The sequence below is a fragment of the Centropristis striata genome, chromosome 24, assembly GCF_030273125.1.
Source record: "Centropristis striata isolate RG_2023a ecotype Rhode Island chromosome 24, C.striata_1.0, whole genome shotgun sequence".
NCBI classification, from domain to species: Eukaryota; Metazoa; Chordata; class Actinopteri; order Perciformes; family Serranidae; genus Centropristis; species Centropristis striata.
Window position 1 is genome coordinate 8,841,876 of NC_081540.1, and position 22,772 is coordinate 8,864,647.

A 22,772-nucleotide genomic window follows, 5' to 3' on the forward strand; every position below is an offset into this window, starting at 1 on the left:
AGCCTGGGATTCTATTATGTTCTTCAAATCACCTATGTGGTAGCTTAGTGTTAATTTTTATCATACATGTAATTTAGCTGCTGTTTTAATGTGGTCCTATTGGACCTTTGCTCCACAGTGTTATTACAAAATATTTAAGTATACTGCTCATTATGCATTAATGACCCATTTCAGATTAATATATATTATTGTATTAGAGTTATTGATACATTAATGCTTTCACCACTTTAATGTTGCAGTTGCTAAAGGTGATCTCATCTTAACTAACCTGCTTTATATACTACTGGGTAATGTAATCTTTATTAATAAATCATCATTTATTTACAAATTATATTTTATTTTTGTAATCAGAATTTTATATTATATTTATTTATATTATATATTTATTTTATTTTATTCATAGATTATATTTTATATTAGGAGCTCAAGCTGACAGATAAATTTAGTGCAGTAAAGAGTATTTCATTCCGACATGTAGTTCAGTATGTGTATAATGAAGCAGATAATTACTAAAATACTCAAGTACAAGTACCTTAAAATTGTGATCACTTTCCTCACAATCACTTTGACACAGACTTTATTTGCACCTGACCAGCTTTATCTCACAAACACACAAACTCAGTCATGGTACATTTCAGCTTTTTTGCTAAATATCACAACAAACAAAAAAAAAAAATCAAGCAATGTCTCCCACCATTGTAGCTAAGCTCTTTGATCAAAACATGAGTATATATTATTTCAGAACAAATATTTCCTTCAGTTCAGTCTCCAATCCTGAAATTCAGAAGCAGTGCATGTCATCTGATGGCTAAACGGAACAATGTTTTCCACTAGGAAAGTTCCTATCGCCTGCCTTTCCCACAGGACATGAATGCAGCATGAGACACTAACTTTTCTGTCTCCGTCTACAGGACATGACGGCACCCTCGGGTGTCTTCCCAAAGTCTCCAAACCTTCTTCATTGCTCTGAGAGAGTCTTCCGCTCTGGACCAATCACTGCGGGATGAAATGTTACAGCCTTCGCACACGTCGTCTCTCACTGCTCCACTCCGGGCGCGAAGTCGGGGCGTCGTGTCTGGATGATTTTCGGCCGCAGGGGGCGGGGCTTGTCGTCTTGGTCGCTGTCGTCGGGGGCGGAGCTGTCGCCGCGCTCATCCTCGCAGACGTGGACGACAACGCTGGGGGTGGTGGGGGTGGCAGTGTGTAGCTCATACTTGTCCCCTAAAATTGCACACAGGAGAAGGACAGTGATCACTATTGAGAGTCAGCTTTTGTCTAAAGTTTTGGCTTTTCCAGAAGTTTCCATGTCCAATTTAATGCATCAACTCTTTTTCAGCAAAGGTAAAAACTAACTCGACCAAGTATAACATGATTTTACTTTTTTTGCAGATTTTTCAAATTTTGCTTTAATTTAATTTTAATGCATTTTTTAAAATCTTTTGTGTTTAATGTTTTCTTTGTGTGTTATCTGTGTTTTTTGTAAAAAATTTTGTGTTTTTGTGTGTTTTTTGTGTTTTTTTTCATGTTTTTTAATTATTTTTTGTGTGTTTTTATGTGTATATTTTGTGTTCAAAATGTTCATCCAGTAAGTCAAAATGAAAAATAATAATCAGGTCATATATGTTGCTTTTTCCTCATCTGGATCCTCGGTGCCTTGCCATGTATCTACACTGTCAATCAATATGTGCTGTGTGTGAGTCTGAGTGTGTGTTTGTGTGTGTGCGTGTCTACATGCGTGTGTGTGCATCTTTGTGTACATGTACATACAGATGTGTATGTGGGGATGGGAGGGGTGGGTTTTGTAATTTTTATTGTCTGTCTTTATTCTTATTTTTTGTAAAGCACTTTGTGTTGCATTTATATGTATGAAAAGCGCTATATCAATAAAGTTTGATTTGATTTGATTAGGTGAGGCTGTGCTGAAAACAATGATACCAACATGGCATGGTGAACAATTTTTAAGTGGTTTATATACAGACGGAATGAAAAGGAGTCAAAAACCAACAAAATAGCCCCAAACTCCAGAGGGTAAATCACGCTCTATCTCAGGGGTGGGCAACCTTTACTAACTAAAGAGCCACTGTTGGCCAAAAAAAAATTGCGGAATTGAGCCGCAAACCTTATATTGAGCCTAAAATGAAAATTAAACAGCCTAATAAGTCTAAATTAGCCTACCAACATTATTAATAGTCATGTTGAGCATTTATTAATATGATTTTGAAAACTAGTCTATCTAGGGGAACTCAAAACTAAACTCAAAGTTGGCAAAACTTAAAGGTTAAGGCGCCGGGCCGGAGACTTTCGTAAGCTATGAAGCACATTTTAGTTGACTTAAATGTCAAAACTTTTTTAATATGCTGTAAAAAGGCTATACAATTTTACAATTGAGTAATACAAATAGCTTTTGGTCTACACCATTGATAAATGAACATTTTAATGTAAAAATATGGATATAATTTTTTTTTCTCAGCCATGGGGAGCCCCTGCAGGGGGCCTAAAGAGCCACATGAGGCTCTGGAGCCACAGATTGGCCACCCCTGCTCTATCTTCTTGTTAATGCTCATGTTGGTTTGGGCTCTTTCACTCTGAGACAAGGAATACATGTTTTAAAACTCCTGTGACATCATATACAGCATGTGATGGACTGTACCTGGTCCTAGCTTTGAAATGGCACACAGCAGGTCGTAGTTGATGACTGGTGTGGCGTCCTGAGACTGTTCCCAGCCGACTGGAGGGGAGGCGGGGGGCGAGATCAGGAACTGTTTGTCTGGCTTGGGGGGCTCCAGACGAGGACTGCCGATGTGGACCGACTGCAGACACAAGTGGGTTTATTGATCAATGTTAAAGAAACAAACACGCAGTTGACATTCTTAAATCAATAAATAGTTATTTCATCACTCAATATTTGTGTAATAGGTTTATTCTTTAATACATGAAAGATATTTAGATTTTATAATGTTTCTGTTAATGATAGTGATTTTGTTCCGTGGTGGGAAGTAACTGAGTATATTTACTTAAGTACAATTTTGATGAAGTTGTACTTTACTTGAGTATTCCCATTTTATGTAACATTATACTTCTACTCCACTACATTTTGAGGTAAATATTGTACTTTTTACTCCTCTACATTTAGCTGACAGCTTTAGTTACTTTTTAGGTCTACATTTAACATAAAAAACATTATACGGTACATTTAAGGTTATTAGACATTTTCCTAATATTTATTCAGCTTTAGTTACTTTTCAGGTTGAGATTAAACAACTTGAGAAATTTAAAGTGATTAGACGTCTGTTGAAATTAAACCTCATAACAGTATATTAAGAAGATACAATTAATCTCACCTTGAGAAAAAAATTAAATGCTGCATACATAAATACATCAACAATAGTCATAATAATCCAAAACCATATTTGGGTTGGGATATATAAAACAATCTGAGTGGGTCCATTCTGCATAACGAGTACCTTTACTTTTGATACTTTAAGTACATGTTGACGCTGATACTTTTGTATTTTTACTTCAGTAAGTTTTGAATGCAGGACTTTTACTTGTAGTGGAGTATTTTTTTGGAATAATTAAAAAAATTGCATTTGTGTATGTGTGTGTGTGTGTGTGTGCATGCTTGTTCTTGTTGTATTTTATCCTATTTTATTCTTCGTACCTGCCCAGGGACTGCAGATGGAAATGAGCTTTTAGCTATAATCTGGAACAAGCCACCTTTTTACTCCACATAATTAATTAACCTTGTACATAGTCCCTGTTTTAAATAAACCAATAAACTAAACTAAACAGTGTGGTATAAGTACTTTTACTGAAGTAATGGATCTGAATACTTTTTCCACCATTGATGTTGTTACTAGTCAGCAGCCAATCACATGCAGCAACAGGTTCTCTGGTTAATTGGCTAAATTTAGCAGCTGTTTGCTAAACTAATCTGGAAGCGTGTGATTAGCTAAAAGGTGGGTGATGGGGATAACCCCACTGTCATGACAAGTGAAAAATGTAAAGTGATTTTTTAAAAGGTAAATATTCTGAATGAATGTAAAATGAAAGAACATTTCATGATAATGTCCTGAGAGGGGCGCTGCTGAGCAGAGGAGACGTGTTTTCGAGAGGAAGAAATGTAGTTTTTGCACCAAATGTGACTTTTTATGTATAATTTCTGCACTTAAACTCTATAAAATCAAATCTTGTGTTTTCTCCCGTAATATATTCCCCTCATTTCCCAATTTACCAGACTACACGTTTGGATGATTCTTTATTGCGCTCTAAAAAGTCTTGTCTTGTATTTTAATAATCTGATTAATTTATTGCACTATGACTCCTTGAACACAAGACATGGGTGAAGCTTTTTCAGACAAAATGTGGAAGGAAATTTTAAAACATGTGCATAGAAATCCTATATCTGTGCCAGGCATGATCTAATTCAATTTAAGTTGGTACACTGTTTTTATAACACCAAGGCAACACTGTCTTAAATGTATGACATAGTATCCCCAGCAAGGTTATAATAGTTTTGGATTTTTCATTAGTTTTAGTTTTAATTTCGTTGTGATTTTTTGTTTTCAAATTCAGTTAGTTTTAATTAGTTTTTTAGAGTGAGTTTGCTAGTTTTAACTTATTTATTTCCTTTGTCTTATCCATCTCAGCTCCAATAAGTTCATTAAGTCCTTAAACCAAATAGACGAAAACGAAGGACATTTTCACCATAATTTTAGTTAGTTTTAATTAGTTTTGTAACCTCACAATACAGTTTCAGTTAGTTATTGTTTGTTATTTCGTTAGTTTTCATTAACTATAATAACCTTGATCCCCAGCTAACCTTTTACACACGTTTTGGCTCAGCTCCAGGCCACTATTGGGCTGAGATGTTTAACACCATATCCCTAATTACTGGGGGAAAAGTAGCTTCTTGTCCACTCTGTGCTTTATTTGGTGTCTCTCACTCTCTTTCCCTCTCTTCTTCTACCAAAGATCTCCTGGCTTTTTCCACTCTTCTCCCTAGAAGATTAATTCTACTCAAGTGGAAATCCCCTTCTCTTCCCTCTTTTTCTCACTGGATCAGAGATGTTTTATATTTTCTAAAACTGGAAAAGATCAGAATTTCTTTACAAAGTTTTTCCGACAAGTTTGGGAAAATTTGGGGACTTTTCTTCCAATTTGTTGAAAGACTATGAATCAATTTCATTCCAGACTGACCTTTGACCTCCAGTTGCCTTTGTCCTGAATCTATCTGTGTTTTTGTGAGAATTAACTATCAGGTAGCAGTAGCTGGTTGGGACTTATGATGAGCGTTTAGAAGAAACCTGCCAACTCAAGCATCTATAACGTTAATGATCAATTAATCGATTAATTGCTGTTTTTACACATACTCTGTGTAAAAAGATGCATACATGGGAAAAATAAAAGATATACCGTAATTTTCGGATTATAAGCTGCACCTTTTTCCCCATTTTTCGATTCTGCGGCTTATATAACGGTGCGGCTAATCTATGGATTTTTACAGCTAACGGCCACTAGGTTACCTCCTAAATCTATGGATTTTACAGGTTACAGTCCACCAACTTTAACTCTTTGGGCTCTATGACCGGTCTGCGAGGAGCGGCGGGCTCCAGCAGGAAAAGCTGGAGGCAGGTATACGTACCAGATCGGCTCGGGGTCCTTCATATACTTTTAAGCTATTTTTCACTTGTCTGTGTGTATTTGTTTCGAAAGCTACTTGGTTTGTCGGAGTCGCCGTGCCGTAATCAGCGGCAGACGAAGGACCTCGAGCCAATCTGGCAGGGCGCCGGAAAAGAGTGAAACAGGTAGCGCGCAAAAGTAAAAGTGAAACCGAGAGCGGTACGAGAGACAGAACGAGAGCAAGACCGACATTACGAGAGCGAGATAGTTTGTGCAAAGGAAGTTTTCATGCACAAACCGTCATTATGGAAAACAAACGTAGAAATGCATATGATGCAGCTTTTAAGTTAAAGACAGTCAATCTGGCTGTAAAAGAAGCTTCCTCAAGCAGCCATCTCTTTCCCGACAATCCCCTCTGTGCACGAACCCTTACATATGGTAATTAAACATTAAAACACCTGCGGCTTATAGTCCAGTGCGGTTTATATATGTACACATCATTCAATTTAGCTGCTGCGGCTTATACTCCGGTGCGCCTTATAGTGCGGAAAGTACGGTATATACACTACTATGCAAAAGCCTGTTTTGATAAGGGACGCTTTTATTTTGAAAGGACGAAAAGAGACTTCCTGTCGATCGTAAAACTAAATCAAGTGAGGTGATAATGTAAAAATAAAGTCAAGGAGTTAAATGTTTTATGTTTTAGCCCTCAAAGAGGCATGAGGTTAGTTTTCACAGTAATCTTCATATTTAAAGGTTTGATACAGTAAGCTAGTTTTGCTCAAATTAATCCTCTTGTATTTCTCTGTGTTTTATAATTGTTATTGCAACTTTCAGTTTGCAAACTTCTGTGTTTTTGTTTGTTTCAGTTCAGATTAAATTAAGAAATACACAGATCGATTAAAAATTCCAAGTGATCGACCAAATTCTTAACGACCAATAATCGTTCGTTTCATTATTTCTCTAGCTGATAGCGTAGTTGTTTTTTTGTTGTCGTTCGTTGTGTGTTGTTTTGTTTTACTTTATTGTATCATGTATCATATGTATATAATAATGTTTAATTTGATTAATATTACTGTTTTTCTCGTATCTTGTCTTTTGCTTTGGTTTGTATTGTCCTGTATGTCAGGATGGTTTGTTATTCTTTGTTTATTCCGGTCTAACTGTTATTACATTTGAACATAATTAAATTTATTGTAATTTTTTGTAAAATAAGGGTCTACCTGGTACAGTTTTGTAATTCTGCTGTATGTTCCCAAGAATATCCAATAAAAAAAAAAGATAATGTCTTGAGTTTTTCATTCAATAAAGTAATTCAACAATGAATGGTCTATTAATGCATTTAATAATGAAGAAAATGATGAAATGAGACAGTACCTGGGCAAAGTAGAGTCTCATCTCCTTGCCGTTGAAGTCTGTCTTGTGGAGGCGGAGCCTGGCCTCGGCTGCAGCCAGAGCATCACTGAAACTGATCCTCACCCGCCGGAAAGACTTGAAGTACTGGAACTGCACCTCTGGGTCGAAGGAGCGGAACAAGGCCTCGAAAGTAGCCTGGAAAGATGGAAGGAGAGTGTTTAGAACAGCTTCTACATCATCTCCTCCCGTTCTTCTTATCTAAAAATATTTAACACTGTGAGCCAGAGGCAGCTATGAATACACTTATGAGACTTTGAAGTACATCGCTAAGAATGAAATTCGATAAAAATAGCCTCTATTAGTAGACACTATATCTGTCCCTCCTCCTCCTCACTGCAGCACTGCGTGAGACAGAAGGAGAGTTTTAGCCTCAATATTAGATAAACAAGCAATTATTTTTTTACAAAGGCTAACTAAGAGAGACAGAAGGAACTGGACAACTGATTCAGGTGTGTGCCCTGTCATTCTAATAGAATAAATACACCAACATGTATTTTACTGAGACATTCCTTTTTTTGGTAGCACTTTCGTTTTCCACTTGGAATATGAAGCGTGTGTGCGTCTTACTTATAGACTACTAATATACTAGAGGTCGACTGATATATTTGCAGGTTCGTGCGTCACTATTTCTGTGTAACTAAAGTTCAATGTCCTGTAAATTCCTGATATGTTCCACTTTTGATATAAGAGCACACTTGGGAGGTCAGATTCCTATTCTAATGTTATCGTATCAACCAGAGCATCCGCTTCAGATGTGCTAAGCTGACTTGTCTAATGAGTTTTTCCTTTCCCATGAAAACTGAAATACTACCCGTTACCAGATCATGCATTAACTGCTTATACTACATATACATTTTCAACGGATTTCTATTACACCAGTCACAATGCCAACAGGTTGGATTGATATGAAATAATTCAGGTTCTCCAGAAGCTTACAGCTCAGACTCCAGCCAGACCGCCTGAGGCAACCAGCTTGCAGTGGACCGACCGAGATCACATTCCCTGCAGTCTTTGACCTGTTTTCATTACTGATGCAGTCAGTTGTCTAATGAAAAAGATGTAGAAAGCATCCGTTTTCAGCTGCACTCAGTCTCAGTGTTCTCAATCAGAGTGTTGTTAGGCCTGTGTGTACGCAACAAGACAAAATGATTGTGTTGTAGGGCAACATAATGATCATGTGTGCCCAGCCCAGAAACAGAACAAGGCCAAAAACATTTTATACTTCATAAGGATTGTTCCTGGTTCAAAAGAAACTCATTAGTTCTAATAATTTTATGACTGAAGAAAATAATAATGTTTAAGCACATTCTATTAGCCTATTGGATATTTATATATATTATTAACTGTCTCTCGATACGTCATTGCATCTGTATTAATGTAAAAAAGGATTTTTTTTAGTATTTGAAAAAAGATGGTATTACACAAGTCTCTGCCTCCTGCAGTGAACCCTGCAGTGCACCACAGATCCATTCACTGGCACTAGACTTGTGCAGTGAGTCATGATGAAGTCAAAGGAAGACGTACTCAGCCAGGCCTTAGGAGGTCTTTTGTTTGAACCATTCATTATGACACATAACCCACAACACGCAAAACACTTAACCCATGTGGTCTCTGTGAAACCCCTCATAACAGCAGTTTCCAGAGTCCACAAGAACACGAACTCGTTCTCAGTTTGGTCTCCAGGAAAATCAGCAACACATTTCGATCAGTATACTCAAACATATCAGCCATTGGATTCTGAAGCGATAGTATGGTTATTATCCAGAGTCAGTGTATTACCTACAGTAGAAGGGTTTAGAGGAACAGAGCAATACCGACACAGAAGTGTACGATATATTTTAGTTCACTGCGGAAAGAGCATGACGAATTTTCTAAAACAAAAAGGGAAAAAGATGGACGAGCCTCAGCAGCAAACTCTGGAAGCTGCCTTGCAGCGACTAGAAAAATTCCACAGGGACAGCATAAAAGCAACCAAGACAACAGACAAAATCGTAAAATGTTTTACAAAGGGTTTAACCTGAGCCAGGCCTTACCACAATGACAATCATATCACAATCATGCAGGTGTAGCATGATTTTTTTTTAATAACATACTGGTATTGGATCGGTACTCGGTATCGATATCAGGAGGGGAAAAATGGTATCGGAACATCTCTACTTCTGTGTGCCAGCATGGGTTTTCTCCAGGTTCTTCCTCCCACAATCCAAAGACATACAGCTTGGGTTTAATTGGTGACTCTGCACTGTGATAGTCTGGCAACCTGTCAGACGGGATTGGCTCCAGCTGACTTCTCCAAATTGGGGGGCATGCTGACCGCCTTCTACACTGACTGTGTTTACAGTACTTCATACAAGCACACAATAAATCTATATTGTCACTTTAACAGAATAGGAAAAGAGTATAAGAATGTATGGACTGTTATGATGTTTTCTCTATGATGTACCTTTTTCTCCTGGCTAGCTCGCCATTTATGTTGTGGAAAATCTTAACAGACGACAAGAGTTGTCCCTGTGCAGGATTTAATGAAAAATATCAAAAACATACAATAGGCAAGATACACAAATGGGTATTCAAAAAGCAAGTGCGCGGTTCATTTTCATTTCCTGGTTCTTTATACCTTAGGTTCGTGCATGAAGTCTCATGATTCGGTTTTGTTTCGGGAATTCCTAAATCAGAGACGGCCATATCTTAATCAAGCAGCTCCTCAGAACAGGAAATACCGAAGTTGGAAGGGCCCACTAAATTTCCTGCACAGAGAGTCTGACTTTTGGCCAAGTTCTGTTTCATTTAAATCCTATGAGAGGCATTTTTAACTGCTATATGTCTGATATTTTAATATAACTTCCAATTAATTCTACAACATTACCTTTAACCTTATGTAACAGCTATATTTTATTTTATTCTATACCCCCAGTGTGGGTCAAGTCCTAAAAAAACCTAATCCTACATTTCCCATAATGACCCAACAGCCTATTTTCATTCAACCCTCCGTTTATGTAATACAATTTGATCCAGTTCCAATCGTAGAATGGATAGTTCCAGCAAGTCGGCAGAGTCAGGAAAAAGCCAGTAAATACAATGACAGCCCCTACTCATATAACTACGACTTTCTGGCCAACATATAGTGCTGGACTTATGTTTTTGCCCGTACCGCATATCAAAATACCATGGAGAGACATTTTCGTGTAAATGAGCCTTCCTGTCCAACCTGGGTTGTTTGTGTTCTTTTGGTTTCACACCAGTTGCACGATCGAAACGTTATCAATCCACCCAATCTGTTGTGAATTCTCTGGACAATGACCAGCTTAACTTGGATTCAACTGGTCCAACTCATTCAAACATCCGGGTAATGTCTAAACAACCTCAGAGTTGTAGTAAATGTGTGAAAGGGAGTAGATATTCATATATTAATCGATAGTAACAAATACTTGGCTGCAGCTCTTGTTTCTACAGCCTTACCTGGGCGTCAGGACGGTTGAACACTTCCTGATTGGTCACTGAGCCGACCAGGCAGAAGCGGTTACACTTTGTAGTCTTGATGTGCATGATGGGCGATCCGTAGAATCTGAACCTTTTCCACTTGATACCTGAGGTCAGGCTGCGATTGGACGCCGAACTGGTCTTCAATGGTGGTGATGGTGGGGACGATGGTGATGATGATGACGAGGAAGGGGGAAATCGGGGAGATCGGAGGATCGTTGCCTTCCCCAGGGTGACGGAGAAGAAGGGTGCAATAGATGCTCTGGCTTCTTACATGTGGATCTTATCTGTCACGGTGAATCGGTTTGTTTCTTCCGTCTTCACGCTGTATCAGACCACGACGTCATAGACGCATCACAATGCATTCAAGTCACAACGTAGCCTCCTAACCCACATTCAAAGGTTAGCTAGTCTGGATCTCTGGCCACAGCTACAGCTGCAATCCAACATTAAGCTTTTTCTTCTCAGTCCGGTGAATATTCACACGTCCTCAGCCTGCCTTAGTTCTGCAGCAAACTGAAGGAATTTTCCACAGATTTGGGTGTGGAGAACTGGAAATGTCATCCGGCCTCTTCTAAGCTCACTCTCTCCCTCTCTCTCTCTCTCCAACTGCTCCACAGCCGCTTAAATGAGCTCCTGCCAGCCGATGACGCATTACCCGCAATCCCCTCCCTCTCCTCATCCTGCTCCCATTCATTCGTTCATTCCCTGCAAGCCAATCAGCTGTGGAAGAGGGAGGGGCAGCGTCATTGTATTTTTTCCCTCTACTGACAGATACTAGCCAATGCTGACTAATCAGACAGAAAGAAGGCCACTGTGTGTTTGTGTTTGTGCATGCGGATATACCGGAAAATCATGACATCACCGCTGAGTAAACTGACACATTAATCGGCTTTCTGTTGCATTTAATCTCAAACAAAAATCCTTTGTTGAATGGAAAATATGTGACAAAGAGCCTTTGCTTTCACACACATACCAAAGACGTATCAGCTGACTCCGAGTGCACGGAGCAAGATGTGGAAAACATGAGTTAATATGGTTGAAGCTGACAGCTGACAGACAGGAGATAGAGAAAAAAAAAGAATGGAACAACAGACTGGTAGGAAGAATGCAGGGTGGAGGGATGAAGGGATAAAAGGCAAGAGGTGGGAGCGAGGCAGTGCTCATGGAAAGTATGCAGTTTGATAACATGCTTTTATGAGGTATTAATAACAGAGAGCTTGAAGTGGAGGGGAAGTGTGTGAGCAGCAGTTGGAAAAACAAGAGCAGGCTTTTCAGCAAATTCACCAACGTTTGCACGAGAGTGTGCGTGAGAGTACTTAAACACTTCTTGGTTGGGAAGGAGACACGGACACAGCCGAGACAAAGCACACTCTTGTTTTCTACACGTACGGCTTTTATTTTTAGGAAGCAGCATGTTATTCTATTTGCTGAACTGAGCATGCAATTAACTGGTAGCATCTTCACCTGCAAAGTACTGTATTTTAGACAAATCAATCTACAGTATGTTACTGTATTCTTGTAAAACTAAAACAGTACACGTCAGTTTTTTTGTTAGTAAACTGCTGAATATTTACAGTTCACTGTAAAACTTTTACGGTAAAACACTGTCAATTGCAGCGTAAAATTTAAAATTTTATATCACCATAGTAGACGCTTTTAATTAACTTAAATCGAGGAATAGTACAAAACTGTACTATTACTAATAGTACAAAACTGTAGAACAGTTTTTTTTTCATTTTAAGTTAAGGGAGAAATGCCATAATGTGACAAAGACACAATCACCCTAAAAAAAGGGACTACTCAGTCTAAATTACAGTTTTTGCTGATATTTACATTTAAATTTACAGTACAAAACTCTCACTGTATTTTACCGTAAATTAAACCTTTTTTTTTTTACAGTGTATCACTAAATAAATGAACAGTATTTTATTGTATTCTTGTAAATCAGTATCAGTATTATAATATATATTTAAACTTTTCAGTGTAAATTTACAATAAATTCCAGTCAATAATGGCATTTAAGGTGCTGTGCTTTTTTCCTCCCACATTACACTGCAATATACAGTATGTCACTGTATGAAACAATACAGTAGAATACTGTTCAGAATTCATTGTACATTGACATCTAAGGTTTACAGTGTAGCTTTTATAGAGATATTTAAACATATTAATGATGCAGAAAAGCATTAGACATTTAACTTTTTGGTTTGTTGTGTGGTCTGCAAATTATCTGCTCACTATAAGATATCATGTGCACACAAGTCTGTTACAGTCATATATTATGGCTGCATTAGGTACTGTATGTTTAAATATTTCCACATTCTATTAATATACATTTAAGGATAGGAAGGAGAAAAATCTAGTTAAATCATACCTTTGAAACAACCTTAAATAGACAACTTGTCACAGAGAACATTCCAGGGTCAAAGATCAAGTGCTTTTTCCGTTCTACAAGAGCGCTTGGTAACAGAAATAACAAGCTTTGGGTTTTGTGAACAGTTGCTTTACACAGAGACCCTGTTGCTGTATGTGTATATAAAAACAAGACTCATAATAATCATTATAATACAAAATCAAACCCAAAAATCCAACATGAAGAAATGCATTCAAGGGCCATTCAAGGGCCATCTTGTGCCACTGTATACATCTATATATGTCTTTTCTGTTAAAGGCTAAAGAGAGTTTGGACTTGAGTGTACCACATTTCTAAGATTGTCTTTTTTGCAGCTGTAAATCCTGCATTGATTAAGAGTCGATGATGAACTGCTGTTTAGAAGACAGAGAGATGGATTTGGGTCATAGTTCAACCCAGTCAGGTCTGATAAACAATCATTAACAAATATCCAATAATTAGCTACAACAGGGCAATACAAAAACATATGTAAAAAGTCCCTGATGTGTTACCAGAACAAAAAGTACAGTTATGAGAAGTAGCTAGACACATTATATAATGTCTGTAGGGCGTAGTGATGAACGGTCATATGACAAATATCCACTGAAAATCAGATAGAACTGCAGGCTGTTTACAAAGAACAGATAAGTTTAATATGTATATGTATCAACTTGCGTTTTTTCTTTTTTGTGTTATTCTGCACAAAAGATATTTATTGTTGTGTTGTTTCCGCTTCTAGCCATGATTGTGCCAATTTCATATTGTAGGGCTGCAGGATTATTGCCAGAATGATAATTACGATTATTTTGATCAATATTGTAATCACAATTATACATCATGTTAGGGAAAACATCTGTATTTTATTGCACTACTTTAAAACAAACAATAGGAAGAGTTTTTAGTGTCCAGTGCTTGTTGTAAACATTCAGAGATCGCTAAGCTAACACCTCCTGCAGCAGCAGCACATACACACTGTACTGCTACGGAGCTAACTGTTAGCCTATTAGCAATTTGCAGACTGGACGCTAAGTGGTTAACATCCCCTCTGGCTCTGCAGCTGGGAGAGACTGCTGCAGGAGGACTGTGCCGGCTTTTACAAATGGTACTGCGTCACATCCTGCTTAGCACTCGCTCGTGATTTATTTAGGCAGATACATGAAACCTTAACTATGCGTTAGCCCCCTGGTGGTTGGTGGACTACTAGCGTAGAAATTGCGTTAATTTAATCGTGGCGGCCAAAATCATGATCACGATTAAAATTCGATTAATTGTGCAGCCCTACCATATAAGTTCACGACTTCTATATATTTTTTTATTTATATATACTGCAGTAAAATACAAATACAAGCCACAGTGAGTAAAGTGTAAAAAAAAGAGAGCAAAAACAGCCCTGAACAGCTTGTTGAGGTTCAGAGGGTTAATGTACTAAATGTCCTGTACAGCTCCTTTAAGTATCATGATAATAAATAGCACCATGGGGCCTTTGGTTGATTCCCAGCCTTAATGCTGACACAGTGCTGTGGGGACAGGTCTGGCTATGTGAGACTAGAAGTCGAAGATACTAGAATCTTTATCACACGACCAAAGTTGTAATCTTGGGTGAACTTTGTCAACATATGAACTGTTTTTGGGCTCGGCCTGTCACGAGAACAAATGTTTTAGGACAATATATTATCCCAGAAAATATCACGATAAATGATTGTTGACGTCGTCCCAGGTTTCACTCTGGGAGCTGTTGGCTATGAGGGGACAGGACACAAGGACACAGTGTTACCCAGAGTAAATCTCTGTTACACCAGGTGCCTATCATAAACTATTAGACTGGCGTGTCCACATACTGGGGCTTAGTGAGTGCAGGTGTTAATGCATGGTGGAATGACTAATAGCACTGTCCTGGGTGTTGGATGGAAAATGTGTGTGTGTATGGTATAATGCTGGTGAGCTGATGCGCTTGTGAAAGTGTTGTTTGTTGATGTTAAACATTACCGTGTGAGTATGTGCTAATCATCTCCAGACCTACCTCACCCACTAGAGAGAGAGAGAGAGAGAGAGAGAGAGAGAGCGAGAGCGAGAGAGACAGACGGAGAGACAGAGGGAGGAAGAGAGAAACAGAGACAGAAACAGAGAGAGAGAAAGAGAGAGAGAGAGAGAGACAGAGACAGAGACCAAGGGAGGAAGACAGAAACAGAGAGAGAGACACACACACACACAGAGGGAGAGAGAGAGACAGGGAGAGAGAGACAGAAACAGAGGGAGAGAGACAGAAGAGAGAGAGAGAGACAGAAGAGAGAGAGAGAGAGAGAGAGAGAGAATGCCTAGCTCGCATTTTTTCCATCCCTATGTTTTGTTTCATCTTTACATTTTTTCCATTCCGTCAACGGACAGATAAGCAAGCAACACACACACAGACAGGTGTGCACATAGGAACTTTGAACTTTGATTACATAATGTTCATCTTTCCAGTGCAAAGTTATATGTACAGATATATGTAATGGAACAGTAATATAACAGTCAACTACATACATCACTTAGGAAAAGCAACAATATACATTGAAGTATGTAACCATGTAACCTTGGTGCAGGATCTTTTTACTACAGTTGACACTTTGGAAGTGATCCCTAAAATGTAAGGAGAACCACTTATGTGTTGTACTGATGGTTTTATTGTTTCAACCACTGAAAGTCAGACTAATACACTCTTTGTACTTTTAGGTGGATTCCAGTTCCTTCAAGTCAAATTCCAGTGACACATCCGTATTTTCACCTATCCAGCTCTGAACACCTCCGCGTTTTGTCCTGCAGCAATATCCACTTTCAGCCAGACGATATCCAGTAACAGAAGCCAGACTCCACAAGCTGTTTCCTTACGTTTTTAAACAAAATTCCACATCTGAACGGGGGAAATAAGCCTCGAGCGTGATGACACATTGGCCCCTTTTCCAGCTCTACCAGATTACCACTGAACACTTTCAGAATAACATCAGTACATCTCTCCCTCTTCCACACTCACTCTGAGTCAGTGCAACAAACTGCTCAGATTTTCCATTTGGCCTAAAACTTGTTTGTGAGCTTCTTCTCCATTCATCCATGTTATGCTTATGCTGTTGTGTAAGACAAGGAATGCTAATCTCTGTGTTGAATCACACACCTGTAGTCTTGCATCAAAGTAATGATGGGTGGTGAACTGAATAAGTCCTGATTCTGATGAACTCATCCAAAGTTGCCACTGGACGTCCTGCTGGAACACCATCACACTTGTCTGCCTTTCCAGACCTACACTGCAGTTTTCCCTGACCTAAATCTTTTCTTCCATGCTGGTTTATAAATGGTATTTTTAGTAAGCTTTCTGCTGCACTTGGGTTGAAAACTGTTCAACTTGCACAACACATTTGGCAATGCATTCTGCTACATTCATGTAAAGTACCTCAGGGTCCTGTTCTGATCCCCTTCACATTTCCACTGCTAAATGCTTTAAGAATTTACACAAACGACACAAACCAAGATCAGTGATCAAACACAACATACAAGTACACTAAGTGGGCTTTATAGGGCCCGACCGACCAACATGGGGCTAATACCAATACCCATTTTAGAAAAAAAAGTTGCTTTAAATTAACCAGTCCCGATACCAATGTTTAAAATGCCAATTTGGCAGATGCCAATGTTTTTTTGTTGTTTTTCTATATTTTGTTTTGTTGTTATTTATTCCCCATTTTGTGCCATGGAATCAACTAAATATTTCATTAAAAAATAGCTCACCTGAATTGAGCACAAATTCTATAATCCAAATTAATGAAACAACCTTTCATATAACATTCTTTCACATGACAAAGATTTGTGAAAATAACTGTTACAAAAGCCTTTTTAGCCTGCTATACAATTACCTACTCAATAATAAGAATGTTGAAGTACTTACAGTGCTAAGTTACTTAGCACAACAAAATCTAGTTTTGGTGAAACATAAATCAAATATAGCCTAGATGTAAAGGCAATTAGAAAAGCAATAAAGTATTAACATTTTATTTTACCCGTTGCCCCCTTACGTCATGACAGAGTCCCAGCAAATGAGGCTTCTTCTCTGAATTAGCCTATGGGAGTCAGACCCCAAGTCAACATTTTGCCGGCTCTGCCATCGGCAAATGTCATCTTATTTGCCGATGGCAGTTAACAGGGATACGGATGTGCGACCAATAGATCGGTGCAGCCCTAGTTTTCACTGATGGCCAATAGCATGGAAATAGAAGCATTTCAAAGTATCAAAACTGCCTCCAAATCTTTAAGATTCATGACATATATTATTGTATTTTGTATCCGTTACATTGTATCTATATATTTTAATGCCTGCACTTTATGTCGGAGATCCCATTTATTTTTTTGCATGAGTTTCCTTTTATATATTTATTTAATAAGCATTGTTGAAGGGAGCCTGTGATCCAAAACTATCATTTCAACGACTGCTTATCTGTAACTGTTGGAACTTGAAATCAGAGAATGTTTGACAGTTTTTAATGAATGAGGGAAAAGATTGTTCAATTATCAAAACAGTTGCAATTTCACTTTATGTTGATCGGCTAATGGATTAATCATTTTAGCTGAAAGCACATAAAAATTTTCTTTTAAGAAGATTAAGAAGACTAAAAAGAATTCTATAGAAGAACTGCAACTAAGATAGTGGTTGGAATATATTAAAATAGACTGTGTAACTCACTGACAAGCTATCATAGTGACATTGTTAATCAATTACGTCACTCCTGTGCTGATAAAGAACAATGGAAGCGATTGTTGTATTTTCCGTTTTAAACAGAAGATGTGTGTAAATGTTAAATATTCCACTAAGGATGTGTGAAACATTCACACACCCTTAGTGGAATATGCTGCCATATGATCCATCAGCTGACCTCAGGTCTTTGCAGACGCCGGGTGGGAAAGCAGCAGGATCATGGAAGAAAGAGAAGATGGAAAAACAACAACAACTCTAGTCATCTTTTCTCCAGATGCCCTTTGCCCTTCTTCTTTTTCCTTTTCCATCCACGTCAGCAAACCTCTATAGCACAACACCACCAACAGTGGTTCATCTTACTGCCTGTGTGTGCATGGGCGGGGCTCAAACTGAACCGCTCTTCCACCATAATTATTATTTGGGCCTTTCTTTGGCAAACCCATGGAAACTGCAGACTCTCAGGAAGATAGAGTGGTAAAAGATGATACAGACGTATATTGCCCCACCCCTAATGTGGACGGACAACTAAAGGCAGAGGAGTTAAAAGGAGTTTCTATAAAGTGAAATCAATTTTTGAAATTTCGCATGAAAGAAAATGTGAATTAGGGACGTTTCCATCCGTTCCCATGAAGAAATGTTTTTTTTCCCACTATTACTATTGAAAAAAATATTTAGGTTTTCTTTTGCTTTTTTCTTTTGAAATGAGGCCTAATTTTGTATATTTGACTAAAATTGACCAATAGTAATGAAAAAAATTTGAAAATTATATATCAATGTGTTGGTCATGAGTTGCCTTAAAAGGTGAAAAAAAAGTTGTTATTTTCTATTCAATTCAATTCAACTTTATTTATAGAGCGCATTTCATGCACAAGGCAGACTCAATGTGCTTCACAATGGATATACATAATTACAGTTAAAAACCAAAACAAAACAAAAGAAAAACAAACAAACAATTAAAAAAAGAAATTACGAATTAATTGAAGAGTGCAGGTAGACAAGCTATGCTGTATTCACCACATACACATCTACTTACTCACACATGCACACCAACTCCCACACACGCACGCACACAGTTCAACCGAATGCTTTTGAAAAAAGACAGGTTTTTAATCTGTTTTTAAAAATGGCTACTCTACATGTCCTAAAACCACTCTTGTGTCACGGGGTCTTTTTTGACCTCTGAGGACCACCAGTATAGTCGACGGGAGGACTACACAAGGGTTAATCTATTTTTCAGTAACCTGTTACATGAATGCATGATTGGAAACATCTCGTTATTCCACCAGGAGAAAATAAGCAAGTGAAGCTATTCAGTCAACCAGAGTGACTAATAAAGCAGGAAGTGAACTTGGTCACAACTGCAGCAAATGCTCATTGAACGAGCAACTCCATCTGCTGGTTGAAATTCACATTCTAGTGCATTCTATGTATTACTGCAGCTGGACAGTGTAGCACCAAACCCCATTCAAAGATCTGTTGATCCAGTGTTTCTTTCACCATAGTTCACATGACGTTACTTCACAGCAGCACTGTTAAAGTCGGCGTGCATCCAATAACAAACATGCACGTAGCTGCTTAAATATGAGCGTTCTTTATGTTGACTGTTACATAATCTATTTTTCAGTAGACCTGTTACACAGGAATGCATATGATTGAAAACATCTCATTATTCCTACTAGGGCTGGGCGATATTCGATATAAAAAATATATCGATATATTTTTAAATGTGATATGGAATTAGACCATATCAAATATATCGATATATTTTAAAAAAAAAGTCTTACTTTATATATAAATGCTGCCCTTACTAGGGTAGAATAGAATAATCTTTATTGTCATTGCACAGCACAATTAAATTTTGTTGGAACAGTCCTCCAGCTGCGCAAGAATAAAATTCAAAAATATGTACATGCATATTATACAATAAAATAGTCCACAAAATAGTTCAGAATGGTGGTAGTGCAATGTCATATTTAGTTCTTTTGTAATGTTCGTTATTCTTTTCTCATATAAATATATTTATTTCAGAAAAAGATTGGCTTTTTCAATTTCATAGGCTTTTTTTATTCAAGATTTTTTATTTAATTTAAATGAACACTTTATGGAGCTTTGATTTTAAAAAAAAAAAAAAAAAAAAAAAGGAGGGCAACTGCCCCCCCTCATGCCTCCATGGTTGAAAAAGCGCGCTAAAGTGCCCTCTAGAGTGGTGAAAACAAGATGAAGTGCCTTATTGGCTGCCCTTTACACTTGCAAAAAATGAATGGGTGCCCTCTAGGGTGCCCCTTCATATAATAAATTATGATGATGTGGCTTTCATGCAAAAATATTTGATAATATGCCTTAATGAGTGCCCTTCTGGTGGCATGGTGCCTCTCTTTGGTAGCAGACGAACGCAGAATGTGAAAGAGACGTTGCTTTCATGTGGCGTTACTATGACGAACAGCTACATTGAGTGGTACTAAAATCTGCAATGGATAAGGAAGCAATAAGCAGTTATTAGTATGCCTGTACTCGTAATAGAAAAGAGCAATAAAACACAATAAAGTGTCCTTGCAATAGAGAGAAAAAGAATCCCAGTGAAGAAAATGATCTGCAGCGATACAAAAATGTCACAGTAGGATATCAATAAAGATTCTATAATACACTGAAAAATGTTATGTGAGGTTGTTGCTCTCATTTAGCTCTCAAAGTGCACAAGATTGATGCATTTTACTTAAAAAATTACAAATTTTATCCAGGGCCCCGCCTACATGGTTTGGTTCGATGGTTCTAATTGTCAGTACCATATCATTAATTACTTTGATCTGGATCTAATTTTAACCTAATGCTAATCGTAATCAAGGATGAGGAGTATTTCATCATACATAATGCATCATAGCTTTTTGCACACTGGTGGGGCCTCATGCTGTGCAGAACAAGGTTATTATAGTTAACGATAAAGAAATAACGAAAACTAGAATTGAAAAAACCTTTTTGTTGTGTGTTAACTGAAATAAAAATAAAAACTAGCAAACACACTCTAAGAACTCATTAAAACTAACTGTTTGAAAATTTGAAAACAAAAATGAAACGAAAATCAAAACTAAAACTAATGAAAAAAACAGAACTCTTATAACCTTGGTGCAGAATGTGCCCTTTTTATTTTTCGCCCCTGCCCTTCAAACAGTGCGAGTCTGCCAGTGATGAGCAGTGATATGCAACATGTTGTCCTTACCTTCGGACTGCCTTCATTGAACAGACCCTCTGGTACTTTGCAGGCTATCAGGGCGTTGGGTAGGTCGGTGAACTGCACATCTACCGTCGCCTCCTCCCCGCCGCCGTTCTCTGCCTGCTGCTGCATCACGATACTGTCAGATGTTCTCTGAAACACACCAACCAAAACATTTCCTTCAGACACTAAATAACACAGCTTATCCAACACCCACTGCCCTGCCTTTTACTAGCTTGTGGCTAATATGAGCATTCATTCACCACAACGCCTCCCAAAACAAGCTTCAGACTTTATTTTAATGATACTGTGGAGTTAAACAGCTCTCCGTCTCTGACATGTTTTATCTTAACCCTCTGGAGTCTCCAAAAGCTCCAGATCATGACTTCTTCATCACATCCAGACTAGAAAACAAAGCAGCGTGGAGCCCTACTGTAAATTTACCTCTAAAGTTCTGGCTGTAAACTCCATGAGGCCAGTTTCAGTTTGATGATGATATACCAAGTAAAACTGGAGACAAGGTAAAATATATTTTGTATAAAATGGTAGAACTGGGTGTAACCCTCTTATATGTTATATTTGTAACCTTTGTTCACATTTGCAACATTTAACATTCCTTATTGAGCATGATAGTGTTTTGAAAGTAAAAAAAGATTAAAAATCACATTTTATGTTGGACTAAAGGACTAAAAAAAGACACAAAATGACTAAATAAAGACACAAAATGAGAAGACAAAATGACCACAAAAAACAGAGGAAGAACAAAATGACTAAAAAAGCCACCACAAAAGACACAAAATGACCAAAAAAGACACAACATGACTTACATTGACCAAAATTGTTACGCTTGTTGGATGACAGGATCACACACAATCACAAGATCACATTTATGTTGTTTTTTCTTTGTTCCTTTTTGGATCAAAATGTTGATCCAGTAAATCAGAATAAAAAATCAATTATTATTAGGTCGTATAGGTGAGGTTGTGCTGAAAAAAATATATACCAACATGGCATTCAAACATGTTTTAAGTGGTGTATACAGGCAGGATGAAAAGGATTCAGAAATGGACAAAATAGCCCTAAAAGACTCCATAGAGTTAACAGGCACAACAAGTCAAAGCCGCTTTAAGCTGACTAGCAAGTGTTGCTAACTATGAATCTGCAACGATGCTGCTTGACAAGCGACACATATTGTGGTATTCTGGTGTCAGCTAGTTGTAGCTGAAAGCAGCAGCTGGCCACGTGGTAATGTCTGAAACTAAAACAGCACAATGTAAACAGAAATGTAAACAAACCTCTCGGCAAGATGTGTTAGCATGTCGCAGAGGATAAAGGAGATGAAAGCGGCTTCTTCTTCTTCGTCTTCTTCTTCCTCTTCTGCTTGTTCTTCTTCTTCTTCTTCTTCTTCTTCCATGGGGATGGGAGGCAGCTGGTATCCTTAGTGTTGCGTTACTGCCATCTTCTGGAGTCAATTAACTCCTACAGCAGACTCACACATCTCATTATATCCAGTGGGGGGATGGACCTAAATACATTTACTCAAGTACTCTAATTAAGTACAATTTTGAGGTACTTGTACTTTACTTGAGTATTTCCATTTTATGTAACTTTATACTTCTATTTCACTACATTTTGAGGCAAATATTGCACTTTTTACTCCACTACATTTAGCTGCAAGCTTTAGTTTCTTTTCAGGTTGAGATTTAACCCTTTGGAGTTTGGGGCTATTTTGTCGGTTTTTTTACTTTCAAAAGTGTTCACCATGCCATGTTGGTATTGTTTTCAGCACAACCTCACCTATATGACCTGATTATTATTTTTTTCATTTTGACTTACTGGATCAACATTTTCAACATAAAAAAACACACAAAAAACACACCAAAAACACACACAAAATTACAAAGACACACATAAAAACACTTTTTTTTTTT

At 37.8% G+C, this 22,772-nt stretch overlaps 1 protein-coding gene across 3 annotated transcripts; it reads right to left on the reverse strand.

Annotated features, from left to right (window-relative positions):
- Nucleotides 1–529: 529 nt before the first annotated feature.
- On the reverse strand, nucleotides 530–22,201 carry LOC131963139 (calcipressin-1-like). 3 transcript variants are annotated; one of them, XM_059328288.1, is made up of 5 exons: nucleotides 22,137–22,201; nucleotides 20,848–20,994; nucleotides 7,000–7,173; nucleotides 2,651–2,810; nucleotides 530–1,221 (listed from the first exon to the last, which is right to left on the reverse strand). In XM_059328288.1, exons 2-5 carry the CDS (start codon nucleotides 20,971–20,973, stop codon nucleotides 1,037–1,039), a joined length of 645 nt encoding a protein of 214 aa, XP_059184271.1. In that variant the 5' UTR covers nucleotides 20,974–20,994; nucleotides 22,137–22,201; the 3' UTR covers nucleotides 530–1,036. The 3 variants fall into 3 exon arrangements, with proteins under 3 accessions (XP_059184271.1, XP_059184272.1, XP_059184273.1); XM_059328289.1 differs by lacking the exon at nucleotides 22,137–22,201 and adding an exon at nucleotides 21,669–21,688; XM_059328290.1 differs by lacking the exons at nucleotides 20,848–20,994; nucleotides 22,137–22,201 and adding an exon at nucleotides 10,498–11,098.
- Between the last annotated feature and the right edge of the window lie 571 nt (nucleotides 22,202–22,772).